At 35.1% G+C, this 27,993-nt stretch overlaps 1 protein-coding gene across 3 annotated transcripts in view; it reads right to left on the reverse strand.

The window, feature by feature from the left end:
* The window catches only part of LOC143244061 (protein FAM200C-like), a 40,331-nt gene that overhangs the window by 5,847 nt on the left and 6,491 nt on the right, over positions 1 to 27,993 (reverse strand). For 2 of the 3 annotated variants that reach the window (XM_076488085.1, XM_076488082.1), the window contains exons 3-4: positions 14,021 to 27,472; positions 9,002 to 9,131 (exon numbers count right to left, since the gene is read on the reverse strand). In XM_076488085.1, coding sequence (XP_076344200.1) covers positions 27,448 to 27,472 — 25 coding nt within the window. In that variant the 3' untranslated portion in view covers positions 9,002 to 9,131; positions 14,021 to 27,447. The remainder of the gene's footprint in view (positions 1 to 9,001; positions 9,132 to 14,020; positions 27,473 to 27,993) is intronic. The other variant, XM_076488084.1, reaches the window with a different exon arrangement.

Below are 27,993 nucleotides of genomic sequence, written 5' to 3' on the forward strand. Positions count from 1 at the left end.
TATTCCTGAGCTAACGTTAACCCATTATAAGGAGAAGCTATTAATTAACTTGTTACTTTAGTATTTTATAATCACATGAAGTTATTAATGATAATATAATTAAATAAATGTTACTGTTTCTTAACTGGGAGATGGGAGAGGTTAATTTCAAAAGCCTACATTTTTCTCACTTTCAGTTATCAATGTTATCCTAGACCACAAAACTAATTTTAGTGACTGATTTATATGTGATTCTTTCTCTAAGACCTGACAATTAGATATTACATTAGTTACATTAACTGAAGTTAACATATCAATTTAATGTGGTTATTTAGTTTTGTCATTAATTTTCAATCCCTGATTTATTTATTTATATTTCTAGTACAAGTACAGCTAACTTTGTCCACTATCATTATATTTTTATATTACACAATCTAACCATCTGCTTGTCAACCTTTTCAATCAGTTAAACATTCAGAAAATACATTTTACAACCTTCTATTTCTTTCTTGTATAACTTTTTCGTATCGTTCTTGTAACTGTTTTTAATATTTTTCTTTATCAGCAAGTATGGATTCCAAATGCTCCAAGTGTTGGTCTTGTAAACTGCATCGCTCTTGTATTTCCTCTAAGTTCACTTGCTGTTTAAAAACTTTGTGCTTCAGGTTGTTGCAAAAAACTAGAGTACTGACTAACTTCAATTTCATTGCATTATTCTGCCTACAAAAAATAGATTAATCTAAATATTTATACTATTAAGATATGAAGAAAACCCTCTACAAGTTGTGAATTTGAGTGATTCCAATAACTGCTATGGCTTCACGTATGTTCTGCTTGAATAGAACATTGGTCATTACAGCTCCAGATACTGATTGATTGATTGATTTAGTGTTTTATGGCACAAAGCAGCTAGGCATCTGTGCCAAACGTCCGGTTAAAAGGTAAAAATAAATTAAATGTAGTAAAATACAGAAAAAGAAATGAAGATAAAACAAAACACCATTGAAAAACAGAAAAAAGCAGAAAACCAATATTGACACCTAGTCTACAATGTTAAGAGAGAAAGCAGAGTAAGAGAAGTTGTAAAGGACTTTCCCTGGCAAAATGGTAATGATCATAAGTTCATAACAATCATAACCTGCCAGGAAGACTAACAGGTAAGTACAAGAACCACCGTCAGTCACCTTTCCAGTCCTGATGTCGAGTTATTTAATGTTCTCGCCATTTTCCAATTTCAAACTGAACTAGAGAGATTGAGACTCTTAAAAGGGAGCCACAATTAAAAAGGTGTAATGAATAAATATCCAACACTTAAATGATATTAAAAAAATTAATGGCCATTAAAAAACTAAAAACTTTATCAAGGTTGACAGTGTCACCGTCACCAATAACACTGTCCAATGTTACAGACAAACCCAGAGACAAAAGATGTTCAAAATAGTGCCATCGTTGAGAGTCGTAACGATGACAAGAAAGTAAAATGTGGCTTACAGTGATTTGAGTGTTACACAAACTACACACTGGTGCAACAGTTGCAGATAAAAGAAAATGATCAGTTAAAAAACTGTGACAAATGCGTAGTCTAGTTAGAACAATTTCCTCCTTCCGAACCTTTTGGAAGCTAGATGCCCAAAGCCCAATATAGGGTTTTATTTGAAAAAGCTTGTTGTCGCATTGCTCACTCCAAGTGGACTGCCAGCTGGCATGGAGCCGAGCCTTGAATACAGGACCATAGTCCATGTATGGAACAGGTACAGTAGTAAGAGTGCCAGAGCAGATAGATTTAGCTGCTGTGTCTGCAAGCTCTTTCCCACAAATACCAACGTGGCCTGGTATCCAGAAAAACTGGATAAAAGTAGATGTTAATGAGAAATGAGCCAGTCGGTTTTTTAACAGGGTGTGAGCCAACGTGAAGCAATTCCAGGGCCAGTAGAGAACTAAGCAAGTCAGTATAAATAGTGCAGTTGGAGTACTGCTCAGCTTCAATGTGATCCAGGGCAAGAAATATGGCATACAGTTCAGCAGTGAACACAGAAGCTGGAGAGGGGCTTCTGCACGCAACCACCGAACCGCAACAAACCATGGCAGAGCCCACAGAATTACCTGATTTGGAACCATCCGTATAAATTGGAACGGAATGATTGTTTGAAAGATGTTCAGTAAATAATAGACGGTACTTCCAATCGGGAGTATCAGCCTTTTTCAGATGACTGAAAGACAGGTTACATTTGATGGCTGTAATAAGCCATGGTTGGATGGGCTGAACAGTGGATTCTGCAAAGTTATCCAAGGACAAACCCAATTCATCCAATTGTGCCTTGATGCGAAAGCCAAAAGGAGCAATGGCAAATCGTTTGTTCTGAAAAGGTATGGCCCATTGAGGAAGGAAAACACATCCCCATGGATGCTTTGGTAAGGAATGAAGTTTCAAAGAATATAGTAAACACAGTTGCAAACGGCGAAGGTGCAGAGAAGAAAAGTGATTCATGTGATTCTACGTACAAGCTTTAAACTGGAGAGGTGCAGAAAACCCCAGTGCAGAGTCAAAGTCCTTGATAATGAATGGGGTCCAGCATCTTTAAGGCCGAGGGTCTGGAAGAGCCATAGACCATTGATCCATAGTCGAGTTTTGATTGAATACGAGCACGATATACCTTTAACATAGAACATCGATCCACTCCCCAACAGTCGGTAGAGAGGACACGGAGGATGTTCAGTGCTCTTGTGCATTTGACCCATAGCTGCTTTAAGTGTGGTATAAAGATCAACTTACGGTCAAAGATAAGCCCCAAGAACTTGGTCTCAGGGACCACTGGCAGTGAAACTTCACCAATACGGAGTTCAGGATCAAGATGGATACCCAGTTGGTGGCAAAAGTGCATGCAAATGTTTTAGAGAGAGAAAAATTAAAGCCATTTGCCGTAGTCCACTTCAGTACATAATTGAGGACAGTTTGTAGTTGCTGCTCAATATATCTCATGTTCGACAACTGACACGAGATGTGAAAGTCGTTGACATAGAGCTCATTCGCAACAGTGAGAGGGAGTTGTTCAGTGATGGCATCTATCTTTATATTGAAAAGTGTGACACTCAAAACACAGCCCTGAGGGACCCCAAGTTCCTGTAAAAAAGAAGAGGAAAGTGTTGAACCTACATGAACTTGGAATCTCCTGTCCATTAACAAATTTTTAAGAAACATGGGTAAATAGCCATGTAACCCATATACATGGAGGTCCCACAAAATGCCATACCTCCATGTTGTGTCATAAGCCTTCTCAATGTCAAAGAATATTGAAACAAGATGTTGGCATTTGAGTAAGGCTTCTCTGATTGATGTTTCAAGTCGAATTAGGTGGTCCGTGGTGGAGTGCTGTCGTCAGAACCCACACTGGGTAGACGAGAGGAGGTTGTTTGATTCAAGGAACCAAACAAGACGAGCATTAACCATCCTCTCTCAGGTCTTACAGAGACAGCTCGTGAAAGCAATTGGATGGTAGTTTGAAGGAATCTTGGGATCTTACCCAGGCTTAGAGAAAGGTAAAATAATAGCCTGGAGCCAGGCATCATGAAAATCATTCTCCTGCCAGATCTGGTTAAAGACAATTAGAAGGACATCAAGAGAAGCAGGAGATAGATGGTGCAGCATGTCATAGTGTACATCATCAGGTCCAACAGATGTACTGCCAGACCAATGAAGGGCCATTTTCAGTTCCACCAGTGTAAAGGGACAATTATAGTCAAAGAGACAGTCAATTTGAAAGGAAAGAGGTGAACGCTCTGCCCGAGTCTTGATGGCTAAGAAGGTGGAGGAACAAGCAGAAATGCTAGATACCCGGCAAAAGCTTTCACCTAGAGTATCGGAAATGCTCCGGACATCAGCTACCTTTTGGCCATCAGATAGTAAGATCGAGAGGGGGGACAGAATTGTAGTGCACACTGACCTTTCGAATCCTGTCCCATATGACCTTGGAACTAGTGATAGAAGATATGCTAGTTGTGAACTTAATCTAAGATTCCTTCTGGCTTTGACGTCTTACCCACCTAGCACATGCACGGGCCTGCTGGAAAGCGATGCAGTTCGAAAGTGTGGGATATCTACGGAAAGTATTCCAGGTCCATTTTTTGAGCCTTCAGTGCCAAGCAGGATTCCACCACGGACGAGAATATCATGGAAAACGTGTCGAGGTTTTAGGAATACATTGAGCAGCTGTTTGTATAATACAGTCAGTTACTGCTGCCACACAGTCACCTATTGATGGCTGATTCATGATGGCAGGATGAAGTTCTGCAAGAGCAGTGAAAGTGGACCAGTCTGCTCAGCTTCCACTGGGGCATGTGGGTAGGGTGGCATCGACCACGGCCAGTTTCTCTCAAAAGTATATGAAAATGATCACTTCCTAGCGGATTAGTGTCGACCCTCTATGCAAAATGGGAGAATGTTGAAGGGGAACAAACCGAGAGATCAATAGCAGTAAAGGACTGACTAGGTGCATGAAAATAAGTGGAAGAACCAGTGTTGAAAAGAAAAAGATTGTGATCAGAGAGCGTACGCTCTACAGAGCGATCCCTCCTATCAATAACAGCACTTCCCCAGAGGAGATGATATCCATTTAAGACCTCAGGATTAGAGGGAGACGGCAACTGTTCAACGAGAGCATCAAGGTCTGATTGATCATATGTGTCTCCAGGGGACACGTAGAGAGAACAAACAGTGATGGTATGACCCAAGGAAACACGGATGGCTGCGGCCTCCAAGGGTGTGTTGAATGACAAAGACAAGGTGGGCATGTGCTGATCAACCAATAGTGCCACCCATCCATGTACTCGTCCATCACACAGCCTGTCTTTTCTGTACAGAGAAAACTGCCGAATGGTGACTGTATCAGCTGGTTTTAGAAATGTTTCTTGTAAGGAAAGACATGCAGGATGGTAGGAAGCAATCAGTGTTTTGATATCATCCAGATTAGAACGTAAACCTCGAAAGTTCCATTGTATCAAGGTGGCCATTTTTAATGATGGGTAGGCAAAGTGGCTGGAGAACTCTTCTGTTTAGGACCACTTCTTTTTTCTTTACTATCCTTAGTCGGAGGAGGTCTATCGGCCTCCATGGATCCTGCCCTGGGTCGATTGGGCAGGTCTTTGTTATTGGAAGGGGATTCCAGTGACTGAGGATGCGAACAAATGATTGTTTTGCATCTTGGGGTGGGAGAAAAAGATGTATCAGAAGAAATGGCTGTATTTGAAACTGAAGGATGTGGATCTTGAGGTTTGTTGAAATGTATGGGAGGAACAGAAATGGGTGTGGAAGTCGATTCATCAAACTTTTTAACCATGGAGGTCAAAAGGCTTTTCATTTGTTTTGAAAACAATTCTCTTGGAAGCACAGAGATCTGTCTGCACTCCCACTGTAGTTGTGGAATGAAGTGCAGCAGCATATGTCCAAGATGAAGTAGCAGACAACAATTTCCGAGTCTCAGGATAACTAATGTTATGAGTCGTTTTCAAACGCTGCACCTCTTTTTCCTCCAACCATTTTGGGCAAGAAGGAAAGTAGGAAGGGTGAGAACCATTGCAGTTGACACAATGTGGGTCCGTGTCACACTCGTAGGCATCATGGTCCTTGCCACCACAATGAGCACATGTCAGGGAACCACGACAAGACATCTTTCAGTGGATGAACCTCTGACACTGGAAACATTGGAGAGGGTTTGGAATGTACAGCCGTACCCTCCAAATTAGATAACCTGCCTTGATGGTGGTAGGTGCACATTGTGATGTAAATGTCAAAACGAGGTTATCTGTTGGCAGTGTAACTCCATCTTTGCAAGTGGAGATGTGCCTCACTGCAGAAACTCCTTTTGTGGAGAGATCAGCACGAATCTCTGACTCGGGGACGTTCTTCAAATCCCTCTCAACAATAACTCCTCATGATGAATTCAAGGTAGCATGAGGGGTAACCTCAACAGGTATATCCCCAATTGCCTTTGAATTCAAGAGGAGTTCACTGTGTTGGGTTGTGGATGTTTCAACCAACATGTCTCCAGATCAAAGCTTCTTTACTGACCTTGGAGAGCCAGCAAGACCATCTAGTCCCTTCTAAATAAAAAAGGGGAACATTTGCCCTAAAGGTTTTTCTGAAAGAAAATATAATATAAGAAAATGAGGTAAGTGTGTTACAGATGTTGAAGATTGCTGCTCAGAGTCTTCAAGACATGGTTGTTTACCTATTGACTGTTTTTTCACTATTTTATTTAAATTTTTTGAAGGAGGATCCATAGGGAAAAAGGAAAATTTTGGTACCCACTGACCCCACCCACCATGGAGCCCTACGAGGGGACGCACTACAAAGTCATGCAAGGACATTGCAGCAACGCCAGGGTTTTGTGAGCACTATACCCAAACACCAGCATCAGACACAATTTCCACAACACCTGTTGAGAACTTACAACACTGGTACTTGGTTGACTCTAGCCCAAGTGGACCAGCCAATTGACCCAAGGGGGGCCACTCAAAGGCTGCCTGTCTACAAATATTCAAGGTCAAACTGGTGTGTTAGGGTTAGACCCCTCAACCACCAGGATCCTCTCCTCCCCTTCACGGGTCGCCATGCACGGCAAACACGTGGGTGGATGTTTAGATCCCAGAGGAGGTAAACTGAAAGAACAGAACCTTCCCTGGGAGGTCCCCTCACCACGTAAAGGAATCCACACCGAGGGGTCCAGGTACTGTATTGGAAAAATAAAACAAGTATATGACCTTTAGATAAACATTCAAAGATACAGCTTCTGAGAGAACTGTTTATTTAATTTCTTGTTTAACTTAATTAAAACATTTGGACCACTCATGTGGTCATCATCAGGTAACTGTTGTACATTGTGTGAATTAATAAAGAAATATGCCATGAGCACTTTGTTCCAGTTTATAAGACATGCATGGTGAGAACTGTGTTATTTTTTTAATTTGGTTTTTGTTCACAAATATTTAACATTTCTTTTACTCTTCTCCTACTAATGTTACTCTAATTTTAAAGCCATTAATGTTAATTTGATGTTGGCTTGTTTTGCTGTGTTTGTGAATGTGTGGTATTTTATGTAAGTTTCAAGGCATAAAATGATTTACATTTTTGTTTAGAATTTAACTATTAGGATAAGTAGTAATATTTTCATGAAATAATATGTTCAGGTGAGAACTGGTCTGAGGTTTACAGATCAAGCATATTTATCATTTAACTGAATCATGTTTTCCTTATTTTATGCAAATATAAATTAGACTGATTGTAGCTTTAAAGCCTGTATAAAACTATATATATTTCACAATAAATGATGACAGCATATTTAAATTGGTCAATATAATGTAACACATATTTGATGTCACATCTATTAAAATGAACACTCATATATCAAATTTACACATTTAAGTAAGAAATAATTTAAAAATTATATCAATGCTGTTTTACTAATTTTTTTAATTTCTATCTTATTATTTTATAACATTTAATTAGAGTAAATTGCAACAAAAATCACTTCAACCTATATTTTTGTACTGCTTGAAGAAGTCTTGCCTGTAAATAACAAACATTTTTTAGAAATTTTCTGCTTACCTTAAAGCATTGGTTCATGTTTACCACAGAAACTTTAACATGTTAGAATGATAATTCACAATGTTCTATTTCTCAAATGATAATCTTTCTCTTCCTCTGATTGTATTTTTTTGTTTGTTTTTTAATTTAAAACAAATTAACACAATGGGCTATCTATTCTCTCCATCGTGGGTATCAAAATTCAGTTTCTAGGTATGTTAGTCCACAGACACACCACTGTGCCACATGAGGGCTACTCAGATTGTATTGCTCCTTCTTAAGCATTTATAATCTCCAGAATGTGATATGAACAACTAATAAAGCTCAAGTACAAAAAAATTACTGGAGCAAATTATATGTTATTTACATCAACAGAGAGTGAAAAAAAATTGGTGTGAGAAGTAATTTAGAGTTTTATAGGAAAGTGATAAGACTTAGCTCTTGTTGAGAAGGACAACAGTATTTACAGGGAAGTTTAAAAGATACAGGAACACACCAAAGATTTAGAAAATTTCCATATTCTCTTTACCAATTATGTTATTGTTCCTGAAAATTATAGTAAAGTAGCATTTTTTTTGAAAGCTACATAAAATTCCTTCTATAACGAGACATCAGTTAAACCGACTTAGGTTTTCATTTCAATGACAGAACAAATCTTTAATTACTAACCATATTTTATAAGTTACTTGTACTTGAACAATGCACACAACTTAAATAACTTATAACTTGTTAAAAATAAAGCATATTTATTACATATTATCTAATTTTTCCCCAAAAATAACATCACCTCTTCTATATTACTGGCAATATTACTGTTTTTTGCAATAATGTACTGAACATAAAAAGGTTTGTTAACTATTTAAAATAGGTATCTAAGCATCAATAACCAACATCTGGTATTAACGTTATTAAATTTATAATAAATTTATTAATAAAATTATTAAAATTATAATAAATATACAATATAAATCAATTGCTTCAATATAATAAAAATGAGGAAAGTACAATCATTGATATTATGCAGAGTAAAAACAAAAAAATGTTCACAATTCAAATAATACATTTTAAAATTAAGGGTTTAATTTTATGCTGAAACCATATATATTTGTGCGAGTTTCTAAATACTGTCTTTGCAACAAAATAAGTTGAATTGTTTGGCTAGCTGAGAGAATGATTGATTATACTAACTAAATGGTTGAAAAAGAGTTCAGGCTTTTTTTATACAATATTTTTTAAAAGACCTGTTGTTATAAAACTGTATTCCTGCAAAAAAAATTACATTTTGATCCTTTCTGCTTAAAAATTAGTAAACATTGGACCTGGGCAACACAGGGTAAGGGTGGCTATTGAGCAATATAAATGAAACAGAACATAACTTGAATAACCCTGAGCACATTTTAAGTTGTGATTACACGTTGATCAGAATTAAACGTATTTATTTACTTTTCTTTATTATCAATCAGTTTTCTACTTTTTCTTGGTCCAGTTGCTTAGACTTTAAATCATCCTTAACTTGCTGCAATCACATTTCTGCTTGATTAAAATCAATATGTTTTTGATCTTTTTCAACCACCTGAATCAGATGAATAAAATCAATCAAAATTATAGTTTAGTATAAAAATGTGTACATCACACAATACAACATATGTACACAATATGTACAAATACAATATATATATATATCTTAAAATGTTAGTCTGATACTAGTTTTGAAGCTTACACATATATTTCACCAGCATATTAATTGGTAAAAAGTGCTTCTTGAGTATATATAATATGAACCAATTCCACATATTTTGATAGTAAAGTGTTACTTTGTCTTAAAAATCACCACTAAATATATAGTATTATAGTCCGTGCATACACAAAAACTGTATATAACGCCTCACTACCAACTACTAGATTTCTATAATTAGTAACTATTATGATGTTGAATTAAAAAATAATATTTCCTAGCTCAATGTGAAAAGATACCATGTGCACAATTAATTAGCTGTATTGAAAAATAGGTCTCTAATATTAACATCTAGCATGGCTTTAAGAAAATTCACAAATTTATATTCAAATGTATATATGGTTGGAAAGTAAAAATATACCATTTTTAAATATATAACTCTGAAATGAAAGAAGTCTTATTTACAAATATCACATGGATGTGACAAAAAAAGTATATAAATATGAAACAATGCAATGAAAATTACATAATGAAATTTATATTTATGACATCAGTTAGTCATATTTAACAATAATGTATGGATAGTTATGTACATGCTGTATGGACTGATAATTATATTAGAATAATTATTTTAGGCCCAAAAGTAAATTTGATAACAAAACTCAATCATATGCTAAAAGAGTTATGATCTTCATAAATGAAAATGTATTTCTGATAAGTACTTCTTTTCTGTATCAAGATTAGTTGTTTTTTTTATACTGCATTCTATCTGGGAAGATGAAGGACGGACAGTGTAAGATGAAGCTGGTTGGGACAGAAGGAAAGAGGAAGTGGAGGAACCATGTGAAGTCAGATGAACTGAGGTAACCAAGGAGTAGCATGGATGATGGAAACCACCCGAAGAAGTAAATCAATGGGAGGGTAAACATAAAGGAACAGATGACACCAATCTTGTCTGAAGAAATTGACAGCCAAGGCTGGAGGACAGGGAACCATGGATCAAAACCAAGGTAACTAGGATTGAGGGAGGTGGCAAAGGGATCAATAAGAGGCATATATAGATGCAGACAGAGTCATACAAAAAATGTCACTATGGAGAAACTACACCAGGGGAAAATGAAATCTAGATGGAAAAGATGATCGACCAAGAGAGGGAAAGCATTTGTGACATAACATACCATCAAAAGAATTTGATGTGTTTGTGCCCAAGAAAGAAGATCCATAGTGAAAAACACAGGGAATGAAACCTTGTCCCCCTGGGTGATTGATAGAAGCCACCTGGTAGATATGTTAGAATGGATCATAACCTGCTGGAAACTAGCAAGAAAAAACAAATAATCCAAAGCCAAATGAACAGCCACGGGTTTGAGAACATTGACATCAAGATAAATATTCTTCACATACCAATGACCCAAAATGTCTTGGCAATTTACTCATGCATCCCAGCTCTGAAGGGAAGAATTCATAAACAGATTAAATATTAAATAGCAAATTTTGAAAAATGTGACAATCTTTTCCAAACTTAAAAAGAGGTGGTGGTGTTAGTTAACCTCCCCTAAACCTGTCACTGAGTCCATGTCATTTATCAGTGGAAAAGCATGATTGAGATAGGAGGCAGTACAGGTCAGAAGAATCAGAAATATAGGATAGAAAAAGTAGATGGGTGTGAATGCAGAATTACTCACAGAGGCAGCAGATATTTTGGGTAGAAACAAACAATCTAGAAAATGAGAACACAGGAATTATGAAACAAAATGCAACAGACATTAGTTGGGAACACATGTGAATGAGAATGTCTGTTTATTAACATGAGCAGGAAAGGTGATATAATAAACATGAACATAAAGGTTCAAATGGAGCATTGGTAAGAGCATGCAGGACAAAAATTGAAATTCCAATCTAGGGAATCTAAGGAGGGTGAATCTAGGCAAAGATGACAGAAACTGTGGAAGGAAAAAAACGATATGGAAAAGACTGGCAAGTGAAAGACACAAGCATAACTGATAAACTAAAACATGGCTGACAAACTGCCCAACAACTAATCAACAGAGAAAAACCAAAGGGTTCTGGTCAAAAAAGTGAGGATGTAGGATGGGAAGGATAATAACCATATCAGACAGATCAATAGCAGCAGTTTACCAATAAAATGAGGAACAAGATGGAATATCAAAGAAGCCTTATGTAGAGTAAGTCCACTTAACCTGGTGAGGAACTGGACAAATGCCATACATGAAGACAGAGTGTGAGAATGGATGGATGATGCATGTCTGATTGTAGTTGATGTATGAGAGTTGGAGATAAAGGAAAAAGTAGAGGAACCACATCAAGATATGGCACAGCAGTGGAAACTGGATCTGTGCCAGCCAATATGTAGCCATCAACAGAACGCTACACAGAGTGGTCAAGGGTAAAGTTGCTGTTGAACCTGGCTCTGCTGAAGTTCAATGATTTTGTCGAGGTATTCATCATTGACATCTGCTGTTGCAACACTAAACGTGAATGGCTGTCTCACCCATACTGGATATGACTCTGGTGGGGAAGTATCCATCAAGAGACTTTGCGAGCTCATCTAAGTGCATGGCAATTGCTTGCTTCAGTTCCCCGGGTACAAAAATGTCTCAGATTTCAGACACATCTTCGATCTTACTTACACAGTCGTCCAGCAGGGGAAAGTTTGAGAAGTTATCATTCTCTGTTTGTAGTTTCTGTAATGGTAGCTTTTTTTGAAAAGCCTTCAGGTTTTCTTCCGCTTTGATGATGTTGACTTCACTGCTCTGCATCTGTTGATTGAGAGCATTGAAGATATCGGCCATGTACGCCAAAATGAGAATGAACTCAGATTTTTCAAAGCAATCTGCATGACAGTGTTGGTGCTCTCGCAAAAACAGGGTTAATTCCACAAGCATGGCAAAAACACAATTCAGCACCTTTCCCTGGGATAACCACCGAACGTTAGAATGGTACAGAAGTATCTCGAATTCAGAGATCATTTCATTAAACAGCTCTTTGAAGATGCAGTGCTTCAGGGCACTATTTCTTACAAAGTTCACATATTCTACTACAATTTTTAATAGGTCTGCCAGTTTTTAAGGCAAGGTTTTTGTTGTCAACACATGCTTGTGCAGAACACAGTGCATTACAATGATGTGTAGTGCATCGGCTTTCACCAGCACACCAAAACCAGAGTTTCGTCCCAGCATCACTGGAGCTCCGTCTGAACAAACTGCTGAAACCATATCCCACGAAAGATCGTCTCTGAAGAAGTCATCCACAAGTTTCTTCACATTGGCTGCCTCAGTTGTTGTTGCAAGAGGCTTACAAGATAAAAAATCTTTTTTATCTCATCATTCTTCACATAGCGCATGAATACAACAAGCTCTCTTAGATTGGAAATGTCAGTAGTCTTGTCGAGTTGAAGGCTGAATTTTGCTGGGCTTAAAATCAGACCTGCAACTACTTACGCCAAGATGTCATTGCTCATGTCATCTATTCTGCTGCTGATGGTGTCATTTGAAAGAGAAATTTGGGATACGTTCAGCAGCTTTCCCCAGCATGATATTCGCCATCTTCAACGCAGTTGGTTTTACGAGTGCTTCACCAATGGTGTGTGGTTTGCCCTGCTTTGCGATCAAGTACACAACTTCCTACAATGCTGTGAGGATCAGTTTGTCGATGGGTATAAAGACGAGAACAGGCAAAGTAGCCTTTTCATTGAATCTGGCTCTCTTTACCTTGAATTCAGCAAGCGTTGTGTTCTTGTATTTCCCATCTCCATGCAGCTTTAGGGAGTGTTCTCTTAGTTTTACTGGTGCTAGACTAGAATTGCTCAACTCGGTATTGCAAATCATGCATTGAGAATGCTGACTCCCATCATGTTCCATTATACTCGTGAATCCATATTGTATGTATTTGTCCGACCACTTTCTGTTTTTGCTCGACATAGTTAGTATGAAGGGATTGAAAGATTAGGAAAAAAATCACAAATGACGCATGATTACTACAGTCACAAGTCGACTGCTAAGAGCACAAAGTTCCCTACAGCACAGATATTAAGGCCAAGTGGTGTGACAGCGATCAGCCACAGCCAATGATGGCCAAGTGGAGCATGGCATCACGAATCATATGAGTGTGGTGAACGGAAGAGACACACACACAGTGTGTGTGTGTCTTGACCTCTGCCGAACCCCTGAGACTGACTCACTGAACCACTGGGTTAAGAACCACTGGTCTAAGGGGTAAGATGATTATTTAATTGAAGTTGAAAGGTTTAAAAATTGCTTTCATAATCTTAATATATACAACTAATTTTTACTTGAAAGCATTAATTATAATTATACAAACTCCAACAAAACATTATATGTAAAAAAGAAATAGCATCGAGTAATGTTCTAAAGTACTTTAATAATCAATCAAGGATCCATCCCAACATACAGTTAAACCTGTCTAAGGCAGAATTGCACAGGCCCGAGTAAAATTTGTGGCTTAAGCAGGTTTTCCAACTCAGACTGTGAACATGCATTTCCTTAATTATATATAATTTTTGGGTGGTATGTTACACTTGCTTGACTCAAGGGAAGTAAGATGTTTGTGAATAAACTTATTATACTGTTTATGCTACGTTTATTATAATATGAACAAAAACAGATATTCAAAATATACATAAAGACACAAAATCTTAATCAAATTTATTTGAAGAAAGTGTCTAATTTCAACTGTTTCTTTTTTTTTAAAGGGCTTTCTCATGCAGTTAAAAGAGAACACCAATTCTACAGCCTTGTAACTGTTACCTCTTTCTTTCTTTGTGAACCTCACGATGACTGAAGAAGGTCAAAACATTGTTCGCTCCTCTATACAATGTTTTCTCTACCCATACCAGCTGTTTCTACATGTGTACTTTTCTCTACAAGCGGGTTTTCTTGTCATAATGGATTATAATCTCTCACACTGTTACCATCTTGCGATTCTATTACAGATTTTAAATCAATTTCATCAGTTGCTGTTAAAATAATCTTGCCAATGTTCACAAAACTTTCTGCATTCACAGAATCATCTGCATCAATTTTCTCAATCAAAGTTTGGATTTCACTAGAATCGTCATAAAAAAACAACTTCTCCACAACCTCTGCCATTATCAAGAATAAATTCACAGTTTCGAAAGCACTTTATTACCTATTTGATTGAATGACTTAAAAATGCAATTGCATCTAACACATCAATTTTCATGGTCATTTCAGGTGCTCTCTTACAGTCGACCATGTTTGCACTAATATGCTGAAACATCAATTTTCCATATTTAAATTTTATACACTGTATAATTCCATAATCTAGTGGCTAAAGAACTGATGATGTACTGGGAGGTAAAAAGACTAAATGAACATTTGAAAGTTGAACTTTTGGATGACAAGTTGCATTATCTAGGAAAAGTAGAATATTCCTATTTTCTCATTCCATTCTTTTGTTTAATATGTTCAAAAAAAATTCCTCGAATATAGCACTTGTCATCCATGCTTTATTATTCATTTTCCATTCCACAGGAAGTTGATTCTTCCTTAAATTTTTGAAACAGCGTGGATTTTCACTTTTACCTATTACCCATGGTTTCTCTAGTTTTCCTCCAGCAAATGTGACCAAAAGTACAGTCAGTTGTTCTTTTGAATAGCAACCTCTGGAATAATGACAGCAGAAAAAAGAACAGAATATATTTATCCAATACTTACTGCAACAAAATGTCCAAAAATTTATTAATATTTAAAGAAATTATTAATTAAACAAGAATTTATTAATGTTTAAAGAAATTATTAATTAAACAAGAATTTATTAATATTTAAAGAAATTATTAATTAAATATGAAATTAATATTTAATCAAACATTTTTTCTGCCTTACTCAGGTTCTAATCCTAATTGTTAATAGATTAGTTAGGTGAAAGATAGTTTTCCGTATAGAGGGCCTTTTATAAGATAAATCTTAAGATAATGTTGCAAAATTTTGATATTTCCAACTTGTACAGGTTTCTGCCTTATGCAGTTTCCGGCTTAGACAAGTTTTACTGTAATTAGGACTAAATATGTTCCTTAATATGTACAACTTTCTTGCATGTAGTTCCTGAAAAACATTCACTGCAAGTTCCAGAGCTTATTTCATAATGGAATAACTGAAAAAAATAAATAAGAGGCAGCTTATCCCTAAATGGTTTCTTTTTTTTTTATTATTTCTCCAAAAGACTGTTCTGATTACTGTTGTTTAAAACATTTTGTCAGGCAGGTTTGTTTTGTTAGTGCAAAGCAGCATTGGGCTATCCGCTATGTCCACTATAGAGAATAAAAGCATGGACTTTAGTATTGTAAGTCCATCAGCTTATCTCTGTCCCACACAGAGACTGAGAAGCTAATAAATTAAAAGATGGCATAGGCAAAAATGAATTGATTCTCTCCAGAATGCCCAGGACTGCTCTCACTGGCAACCTCAGAGCTTAGCAGAGGAATGCCAACAAAATAAATATACATCTCCATCTCATTACAAATACAGTCACTGCCAATCTCAACTGATATTGATTCTTTGATTTTGCAAATATTGTGAGATACTAGACATCAAAGGTGTAATAGGTAAGACCTTATTTACTACTGTATCAGAAATAATAATCAAGAAATTCATATTGTATACCATCTTGCCAATTGAAATAACTTTTTTCCTTTAGAAAAAAAGGTAACATAGAGAATGCCCAATGTATTTCCAAATGATCATAGCACTGAGAATTCTGTTAACAATTCTCTTTTGAGAAAAAATGATAATGTTATATAAATGAGGTGCTTATATACAGTACCAGGATAGAGAGCACATTAATGTAGGTGAAGAGTGTCACAAGACAAATATCACCAAGGGAAATTAAGTGAGGTATAAAAACTGGAGCAAACACAAAAAATCAAAACAATGCTTAGATGAGCAAAGGAATAAACTACTGAAGTTGAGTAATAGTTGCAAATATGGCTTAGGATTGTAGTATCTAAATATCCTGTATTGTCAGTCTACCATACATGGGTAAATGTTTTTTAATTGTTAAAATTCAGTTGAAAAATGTTATTATAAAAATATCTGCACAAGCACTTGAAATGTGTTTAAACCTAACTATCATATACATTGATTTTTTTTTTTAGATTTAAGGAGCTGACTCCTGCTTTATAGTCATCATTTATAATTTATAAATTTACCTGCCCTTGTTGTCTGCAAAGCTTTATCAGTTCTACTAAAAGAAAATTGTTAACACAAAGTAAAAGAACATGCTTACCTAAATCTTGTATTAAGTCAAATGAACTTAAACGTGCCCAAAGAAAATGTAATGTTGCAGTCCATTCTAATTGGTTTTAAGATATAAGAAAGTGCCAATGATGAACAGGGCCTCTGAATAAATGAGAGCTTGTTCATTCAAAAACTAGGCCTCAGATTAATGTTCCTAATTCTCTTTATTGTTATTGTTAAGGATAGAAGAAATGTTTTAAACAAGATGAATGTGCTGATAATTAAGATAGTATACTTGTTAATAAATAGGAAACTTCCTTACCTGCTGGGATAAAACTGTTTTCAGGTCAATTATTTCACTTTAGAAGTTATTTCATATTTTGGATAAAATATTGTGATTATCTGTTGTAACTTGTAACTAAAATTACAGAATACCCATAATTCATTTAAGAGCTCAAAATATATACAAGTTTTAAGGTGCCACAGTACATAAACATTTACTAAAAGGAATTTACATCTGCAAAACATTAAGCCTTCATCAGCTAAATATGAGCAAATAACTACAAAATATTATACAAAATATATTAGCTTCTAAAAAAATCTACCTTCTTAGAGTGAAACTAAAAATAAATCTGATTATAATAAGGAGATGAAAAAGCAAAAAAAAATATCAATTTTCCAGATAAATCTATCAGCACTGACATCTTTTTTTTTATACTGGCCTTGCCTAAAAATACATGCTCTCTGATCATGGATATATTTTGAACTTAAATTGGATGGCTTTAGTTGCATAACTTCTTGACTTCTATAAATATATATATATATATATATACAAACATTTTAAGAAGTCTTTTTGACTTTCTTTGAGTTGATTTTGTTTAAAAAAATCAGAAAGTATTTATTACAATAAATACTGATTTAGAGCAGTTTGTCAACATATTGCCTTCTACATACTCAGTATTAGCTATTAATTAGAACATGAGGTATACTTTTTCTGGAGATTTAGAATTCTTTCATGGGATTGTTTCATTCTAATAAACTAATTAAGCTGCATAATGCTAGGAAAGGAAACTTTGATAGTTAACTAATGCAAGCAAGTTTTCCACAGTTGTCAGAATAATATGATTTATGCTTCAGGAATTTTGACAAGTCTCACATGTATAAGAAAGGTGTCAAATGAGATGCCACTTAGGTGCTGAACTTGAAACCTGAGTCGTTGTATGCAATGAAAAATAGAGTCCAGGCAATAATTTGACATTCTTGACCTCTGACACCATCACTTTTTAAATCAATTAGTAGTTATTCATATACAGTTTATGTAGATTTTTAGTTAATAACTGAATAATACTCACTGTTTTTTTTAGCAGTACCTACCTGCTGTGATAACATTGTGCAACACTCAAAAAAGTACAAGAGATGTGGCCATTTTTATATGCAAAATGACATGGGAAATCCATTTCTGGCCTTCTTTTTGTTGAATTAGGCATGGTTTTTGCAGAATTGTCACTGTATACCCTTTTTGTCATTATTATTAAATAAAATTCTCTACTGCATTGTAAAATGGTTTTCAACCCAGGGCTAGAGACCAATCTTAGTAACACCTACAATGTGATATGATAAATAGCACAGTACAGTTTAAAATCATATTTTCTGGTTTATTATTGTGTGCTTATATTTAATTGAGTTTATCACTTAATACTTTATACGTCAAAGCTTGTGTTTAATGTTATTTATTTTTTTTCTTTCAGATCTTATTTGTTTTCAACAATGAGTACAAGACAGTGCAAAAATGATACAAACAGATTCTGTTACATATGTGGGGAATTAACTTTTGCTAAAGAAAAGCGCAGTATTACACGCCATATCAAGAAAATATACAAGGCGTACTCCGTTTGCGACTTAGGAGACCAGGACAAGTCATGGGCTCCTCATGTGTGTTGCCTTACATGTGTGAAGACATTGAGTGCCTGGTATGCAGGAAAAAAATGTTCACATGAAGTTTGGTGTACCAATGATTTGGCATGAGCAGAAAGATCACTCTCATGATTGCTATTTCTGTCAGCAAGACTTTACAGGCTGTACTACAGCAAAGAAAAGGAAACACATTGTTTACCCAAATTTCCAATCAGCAATGCACCCAGTAGAGCACTCAGAAATTTACCTGTGCCCAAACCTCCAGATCAAGAAATGCAGAGTTCCAGCAGTGCAGATGAACATTCCAGTGGTGAATATGTGGAGCCCAATCATCCAGAAAGCGAGAATAAACCAATACCAATTTCTCAAGAGGCTCTAAATGACTTGTGCAGGGATCTCTATTTAACCAAAGACAAAAGTGAGTTTCTGGCATCAAGGCTTCAAGAACGTAATCTTCTTGAGAAAGGAGTGAAGATAACACCGTACAGGAAACGTACAGAGGATCTGCTTGCATTATTCACCATGAAGGATGACTTATGCTTTTGTAATGACATCACTAAACTTTTTGAGCAACTGGAAATACCATATGATAACACCAACTGGCGACTTTGCATAGATGCATCCAAGGACAGCATCAAAGCTGTTCTGCTACACAATGGTAACACTCTGCCTTCTGTTCCCATAGCACAACCATGAAAGAATCATATGAAAATCTGAAAGCAATTCTAACAAGCATACAGTACGATGACCATAACTGGCATATTTGTGCAGATTTCAAGGTTATGGCCATGCTTACTGGCCTTCAGTTTGGCTATACTAAATTTTGCTGCTTCCTGTGCTTATGGAACTCCAGAGCAAGAACTGAACATTATGTACGCAAGGATTGGCCGATCCGAGATGAAATTGAACAAGGAAAACACAACATCATGCACAAACCAATTGTTAAAAGTGATAGAATTCTTTTACCACCTTTGCATTTTAAACTTGGTTTGTTCAAGCAATTTGTGAAAGCCTTGGACAAGGAATCCTCCACATTTGCATATCTTGCAGATAAGTTCCCTTCCCTGAGTCAAGCTAAAATTAAAGAAGGTATCTTCATAGGTCCCCAAATTTGAAAAATTGTACTTGATGAAACCTTCATCACACATCTCAAGAGAAAAGAGAAGTTTGCCTTTGAGTCATTCATGAAAGTTTGTGATAACTTCCTGGGGAACCATCGTTCAGAAGACTATGTGCAAGTTGTGAATGATCTGCTGAGTCATTATCATGATATTGGATGTAACATGTCTCTAAAAGTTCATGTGCTCCACTCTCATTTGGATTTTTTTGCGGAAAATCTTGGTGATGCGAGTGATGAACATGGCAAGAGATTCCATCAAGATATTTCAGTGATGGAGCAACGATTTAAAGGAAAATGGAACCCTGGCATGATGGCAGACTACTGCTGGGGTATAAAAAAAGAAGATCACACTCCACACAAGAGGCTTAGAAGAACAAAAGTTGTTTAAACTGACAGGTGTGTGTTTTTAATTCATAACCAATAAATGTTTTGTTATACCAACTAAATTTTTGTTTTGTTTTTTGTAACTTTCAGTATTTGCAATGTTGTGTTCAATACGCAATATTTTGCAGTATATTATAAAACATATGGTTCATGGTACAGGAAAATGGTGCCTAATCTGGAGGAATAAAGGTCAGATTCAGAATCAAGACAATTTTTTGACCCAGAAACAAGTCTTACTTAGCTTGTACTTTTTTTGAACCTGAAATTTGTTGCACAGTGTAATTTTTCTTTGATAGTTTTATACACATCTAATGAAGTTTTCTTAGTTTCAATTTTTGATTCTTCTTTTCTAACTTGTTGAACAAACCTATCTATAGTGGATTTGATAGAGTTGACAGCTTCAAGCCAACTCTTATATTCCACTGAAAGGTATCTGATAATTTCTTCTATAGAAGAACTAAAACAACACATTTAAAGTCACCTAAGTATACACTAACTGAAAGGTGTAAAAACAGAAAAAAAAAAGCTTTGTATAATAAATTTATCACAGAATGTAACAAATGAAAAACAAAGTTACTAAAGAAATACAGAGAGTTTCTAAAGTAAAACACTTTTTTGTTTTCATTAAGAAACCAAAAGATTTACGTGATAAATAGTTGAGTAAAAACTATGTGATGAGTGTAAGAATAAGTAAACATGAAATTTTATCAGAGATGTTTGAAACAAAAGGAAAAGATAGTAAAAATTTCAAGATAATATTTATTAGGTAGATATTAGCATAGACAAAAAAATCTAAGACTGGTTTCATTTGTTTTTAATTTTGTGCAAAGCTACAAAAGGACTATCTGCACCAGCCATCCCTAACTTAGCAGTGTAAGACAGCTAGTCATCCTCACCTACCACCAACTCTTGGGCTACTCTTTTACCAATGAATAGTGGGATTCACCATCACATTATAATGGCCCAATGGCTGAAAGGGTGAACATGTTTGGTGGGACAGGAATTCGAACTCGCAACCCTCATATTACAAGTTGAGTGCTTGAACCACCTGGCCATGCCAGACCTAATCAAGACTGTGAAAAATATCCTGAAATTCTGGTCAGGGTTGGGTAATAGAATTTATTTTTGAATAATGTAAAACTTTGATATACTGTCAGTCAAAAATGTCTAGTGTTAATGCAAAAGAAATTTCATCCTCATCTTTATTGTGTTGGCTTAAGACTTCCTCTTAACAATGAATAGCATACAATTTTCTAAATTTTCATTAACCTCTCAAGTTAATAATTTATACCTGGGAAGTGAAAAAAAAAAAAAAAGACGTGAGTTTGGTTAAAAAAAAAACAAACTATGTACCCAAGTTTAAGTACTGGTATAGAACTCTAATAAAACATATTAGTGCCATGGGGATTCCTTCCCCCATGGAAGATTAGAAACATAATTCTTTCTTTATTCATTCAGCATATGCAAATGAATTTTTTTATTCATTCTTCATTTCATATTAATGTATCACCCCAATGGAAGAAATTCTGCAGACACCCATAATTGGTGCTATATATAATTTTGTATCAATAATTATAGAGTGAATTAAGAAACAGTCTTGAAACTCAGATTACATATATATAAAAATATTTGGGCACAATAAAAATAGTAACAACTCCTTGCTGTAAATGTATCGTTAGATATGTACAATTTGAATAATTCATGAACTGCATCATGTTTTATATTTTTTGGCAATAAAATAAGTTAGGGAACCTTCCAAGTATTTCTTTTTAAAGAATCCATGAGTCCAATGTTACTCTATTCTTCTGCTGAAATATTTTAACAGCTATACAATATAACGATTTATATGTGTGGTAAATTTAGTGAGCTTCTTAAAAGTACACTTAAGGATATCATGAACAATACATTATAGCTCTACACAGGTGTCTAAAAAAATTCAACATTCATATATAATAACCACATTTTCTTCAAACTTTACATTTTGAATATTTCTATAATTTAAAACTGCCTTTCAAATAGCCTAGAATTTTCATTTAACCTATTGAGTGATAACATAAACTGAAATGGTTCAACTCATTGACATAAATTAATATTGCTTTTCTATCTTCAATTGTTTCTTTTATCTCTTGCAAATCTGTTTCACTTTCAACTATCATATTATTTTGAGTGTAGCTTTCTGATACAATCACCTCAATATCTTTCACAACATTATCATATCCATGTTGTGCAACTTCAAGAAGTTTCATAACATCCCTAAAAGTGAAAACTTTTACAGTTACAACAATATATCATTTTCAGTTACAGAAAAAATCTAGAAGTGAACTATTCACTTGGTTATTATAACCAAATGTTACATATGTATCACTAAATTATGCATCTTACTTGCCTACTTCTAAAACAAAATATCTTTACTTTTTTAAATTTTTAAGGTATTATTTTTATAATTATCTTCACACATATGAAGATTTCAAATTTTGACAGGTTCAAAACAAAACCAAACACACCAATTCTACTGCTGTAACCCATCAGCTTCAAGGCTCAATGCATTGTGCATTCAGAGATATTCTTCTGCACACCACTGTTGTAAAGAGTGGTTATTTGAGTATTTGTGGCCTTCCTGTCAGCTTTAATGAGTCTGGTCATTCTCCTCTGACTTTTCTCACTACCAAGGTGTTTACACCCACAGAATTGCTACTCAATGGATGTTTATTGTTTTTTTCACCATTCTCTATAAACTCTAGATACTGTAGAGTGTGAAAATCCCAAGAGGTCAGGAGTTACTGAGATGCTGGAACCACCATGTCTGGCACCAGCAATCATTGCACAGACAAAGTTGCTTATATCATGCAACTTCCCCATTCTAATGTTTGGTTAAATAAGAACTGAACCTCTTGGTCATGTTTGCATGTTTTATATACCGAGTTTCAGCCACATGATTTGTTGTTTGGCTATTTGCATTAAAGAACAGGTGTACCTAATAAAGTGGCCATTGAGTGTATATATAGTTTTCCTGTTAAGTAACATGTAGAAACAGGGAATTACCAAAATACAACTGTCTTTCATATGTATTAGATTTCTGCATTATTTAAACACACAAAAACCTTAAATGTTACTAGTTAGTTTTTCATCTAAGAAAATCTCAAGGATCTTCAAGAGACAAATGTAAGTACAGAAAGTTTTGGAACCAGCATCAAGATTGTACACATACATACACTTAAATTTTCATTTCACTTGGTTGATTAGCTGACAAATGCTGTCTTTTGTTTGGGGTAAGAAATATATATCATACAATCTTGCTAAAATTTGAAACACTGATCTGATTTCTAATCTTATTTTAGAAGTAAATGAGGAAGAAAACATATATAACTTAAACAAATACAACCATAAATATACATACATGCATACATATATATATACACACCCACACAAACATGCCTTTAGAACAGGGGTTCCCAACCTTTTGGCACTTGTGACCCCTTACCTAAAAGTTTGAAACCCATGTGACCCCCTACTTAGGGCTTACTATCAGCAGCTTAATTTTTCTTTTATTTTCTGTGAAGGAGAGGGAAAAAAACATCTAAAAAAATATTTAAAAATTTTGTAATTATTTATTAGCAAATTAAATCACATTGGTCCAACCTGAATTCACAAAAAGAACATATATTTCTTAAAATAATATTAGCATAGGTTTGAACAGCTATCCAACCCAGCTAGTGAGATGCCTGATGTTGCATTTCAGCAGCAAGCTTTGAAATTCGTGGCCGGGCGTTTGTTAGAACCAGTCTCACGTCATCTCCAACATCCAATCTGTTCCTATTCTTTGTTTCCACAAGAGTGGAAAATCCTACCTCACACAAGTAGGTGGAAGCAAATGGAACAAGGACACGTAAAGCTATCATGCTGATTTTGGAGTATGACTGATACATAGTGCACCAGAACTGAGTCACGGATTTCACCTTGAAGAAATCATGAGCTGAAGAGTCGTTCTTTAGATCCAGAAATTCATCTTGGATATCATCTGGGATGCTGGATACATCAAGTTCAGTACAAAATGGATTCCTTACCAGGGCCTCCTGTTCCTGTGACAGCTCAAGGAAGTAACACTCGACTTCCTTTTCTGGAGACTGAAGATGTTCAGTAATCTCATCCTTGAGGAACTGATCCAGTTGGATCTGAGACTCATCCGTCACTCCATAAAGTTTTTCAAGCATAGCGATGTTTCCAAGATTGGTTTTCCGACGCCATTTCTGCAGTTTGGAAACAAAGGCCCGAAGACTATCTTGAAAAAGGAGAACATGTGTTTCCCTTCTTTGAAGCTTCAAATTGAGCTTGTTTGGCTGGTCAAAAATGTCAGCTCGGTACGCAACCCTTTTATTTCATGCTTCATCTTCGAAGTGAGCTACAAGATCTTTCCTTTCTTGAGTCTCCAGGAATAGCTTTATTTCATCTTTCATTTCAAAGACACGATTAATAACGTTTCCTTTCGACAACCAACGTACTGCTGTGTAAAAGGGAAGGACTTCCTGGTCAACATTCATGTCTTTGCATAGTTCTTTGAATAGGCAAGTGTTGAGTGCTTGAGTTTTTACATAATTCACAATTTTGATTACAGATTCAAGCACTTCCTGCAGAGAGGCAAGGAGAGTCTTACTGGCGAGAGCTTATCGGTGAATCATGCAGTGGATGCTCTTTGCTTGAGGTGCTAGCTTCTTCACTCTCAACTGGAATCCTGATTTCGATCCCAGCATAGCCGGTGCCCCATCCGTACAAACCCCACACATGTTTTCCCATTGAAGATCTTTGTCTTGAAAAAAAGTTGAAACTTTTTCCATGACATCATCAGCTTTTGTTGTGGTTTCATGTGCACTGCAGAATAAGAATTCGTCTTTGATGTCACCTGAATTAATGTATCTCACGAAGACAAGCAACTGAGAACATGAACTTACATCTGTTGACTCGTCGAGCTGAAAGGAGAACAAAGGGGAACCCTTGATTTCAGTCAAAACCTGTTCCTTCACATCCATAGACATTTTAGAAATGAGCCTCTGTATAGTATTATTTGACAGGGATACTTGCTGCATCGTCTTTGCACTGGCTTCTCCAAGAATAAGATTTACTGCTTTCATCATGCAGGGTTTAAGTGTTTCTCCAATCGTGTGAGGCTTTTTTTGTTTAGCAATTTCGAATGCAATCTCATATGAAGCTTCCACTACGGCTGCACTCTGCTGCTGAAACGACCCACTTCTATCGATTCTTAGATTTTGGTATATGTAATTAGAATGCTCCATGTAAAGAAGTACTACTGCAATAAAGATACTAATACTGTAAATAGTTTGTGGGTTTTTGTTAGAACAGAAATATCTTAACATTTCTCCCATTAGTTTGTGAACCTATCTTTTCATTCTCATATGAATGAGAATATATTGTGATCAGAGAATATCTCATAGCAGAATTTTCTGTGTTTCATCTGATATGTGTACCATCATACAGCAACAATGTAAAGTCCAGTATAATACAAGTACTGAAAAAGAAATGTGCAAAGATTAAGTAAGATGTAGGGATGACTGTACTAAAAAGTATGGAAATATGGAAAGAATGAATATATAAAACCACAACAAAAACATCTACATAAGAAGTCATCAAGTACTGAGTCAACCTTGTAAGATGTTGTATTAGTCAACATATGAGTGTATAGCATTATTCAGTTTAAATGCTTTTATTCAAACCTGAATTCACCCAACTGACAAGAATCCCATGCTTCGTTGTAGATAAGTTACTCTTGGAAAGATTTGATGACATCTGTAATGAGTTTTGTGCATTTATTTGTACCTTGTTTCTACACTGTTTAGTGTAGCCATCCCTACATCATATTTAATTTTTGCAAGTTTTTTATTACTTACTTGTTTCCCTCATTCTTTTGAAATTGCATTGATAAGTGAACATCTGTTTTATCATTATAATTAAATGGTAATATATACTGATATCATATCATATCAATTTAGTCAGTTTCTCTAATTTTGGATTACACTGAGAGGCACCGAAGGTGGAATCATTTCTCAGGATGGTAAAACTGCTAAAGTGATAGACTGACATTTATTAAGGGTAAATTTATAGAATCCATGCCTTCCAACTTCACCCATCTTACTGCATGTGCATAGAATTGATTCTATCACATATTCTATATGTCTGTTAATAAGGAGGACATTATACACATCACAGGCCACAATGTATGATACCACACATACAGAAACACAGCTGTAAGGCTCGACCCCACTGAAAGTTTCAAGAAAAGTAGATTATTATATAACATATTGTTTTGATAATTTCATTTCATTCCAGTTCAAGGGGAGAAAAATAGGCCTCTATATAATGTATTGTTTTCATAATTAAGAAACTGGTGTTTTAAAAGTCAGGCATCAATAACATGTACACAGATTTGTCAGTTGCATAATACCTGATCTCCTTGATACCTTGAATATTAAGTTACATTGTTATTTATTTATACTGAAATTATTTTAACAGGTACGTTTGTGGATGAAATATCACAAACAGCCATTATATAATAATAATAATCTGTGCTGTCATCTAGGAACCACAAATACAGCTGCTATTTATGAAATATGGGAATAATATATGCTTGTAAACTGAGCTTCCTGCTAAGTAGTAGCTTTATTTTTTATTATTTCCCCATAAAAATAAATGTGGTAGAAGAACAGAATAATATCACTGTTACACAAGGTATGAAATACTCATCAGTGCTAATTAGGTGCTCACATAATGCTATAACTTAACTTTATCACTTATTTGTAAGCATAATGAAGAACATAAAAACAATAGCCATTTCTTTTCTCAGTCCATTCCTATATATTAAGCACTACTGATAAAAACTGTATATGCATAATATAAAGCTTGAAATACTATCTTAACCAACAACATTACAAGAAACTCAGTATATACTATTACTAATAAAATATTCTTTACAATAACTAATGACACAGTAAAATAAATGTAAAAAAATAAATGATGTATCTACTTTAGAAAAGACAGGAGAGATTAAAGCATCATTTGAGTTTCATTTAAATAACATTATCTCTGTTCTTAGCATTTCAAAGCTTCTGCAGTTTTTGTATGTAACTACTGAAAAAAAGAAAGAACTAATCACTTTATTGGTAGAGCATGGCATGTCTCTACAAATTACTTATGTCAACATGTTTATCACTAACATACTTAGTTCATAATGCAATGCTGCCATGAATACATGTCTCATCAATTTTCAAAAAAGGAAATTCACATCACAAAATACTAAAGAGAAACAAAGCCCAGAGTACTTATATTTCAAAGATGAGTATCTATAATATAATGATTAACATCAATAAGGGTGTTTATTACAACCATATGAGAATTAAAATAACAATTAAATGGTATTTTACCATGTGCAGGACTGCCATAAGATCACAGGCTGGTCATCTAGTAACTACTATGTTATACCACAAAATGAATGTTGAAAAGTTACAAATATCCTCAAAACTGTGTGCTATTAAATTCACAGAGATCTTGTCCTTTAGTAGAAAAGCTGCTTCACAGATCTATTAATGAAAGACAAACTACAGAAAATTGTGCAAAAACTTCCTTTCACAGGAAAGATGGAAGTTTGTTACATCAGACAAAGCCAACATATACTTGGTGTCTGTTTATGCTATAACCATTTCCAATATATACAAATGTTAAAATTAAGCTACCTGATACACTCACAGACTTCTGTGCAATTATTTTACTTGCACATTAGTCTTGAAAGCTGACTTCCTTTGTAAAACATTGTCCCAATGAAAACTGCAGCATTGGGCAACAGTGCATAATCTTGGCTGCCAGATTGAGCATTGTTCTCATAAATTATTATTAATCCTCCCTGCTAAAAGAATAAAATGAGTTTGAAAACAATAAAAATCTATTGGGCTGAAAATTAAATGGGTAACTTCCCATTCTCAATTCAAAATTACTCATGAAGTTATTAGAGCTATTAAAAAACCTCTCATTGTTAAATTAAAACAAACAAATTCAACAGAAAAGGCAAATTCGGCTGTAAATTAATTTTAATTACTACCACTGG

Source organism: Tachypleus tridentatus, chromosome 2 (assembly GCF_004210375.1).
Source record: "Tachypleus tridentatus isolate NWPU-2018 chromosome 2, ASM421037v1, whole genome shotgun sequence".
NCBI classification, from domain to species: Eukaryota; Metazoa; Arthropoda; class Merostomata; order Xiphosura; family Limulidae; genus Tachypleus; species Tachypleus tridentatus.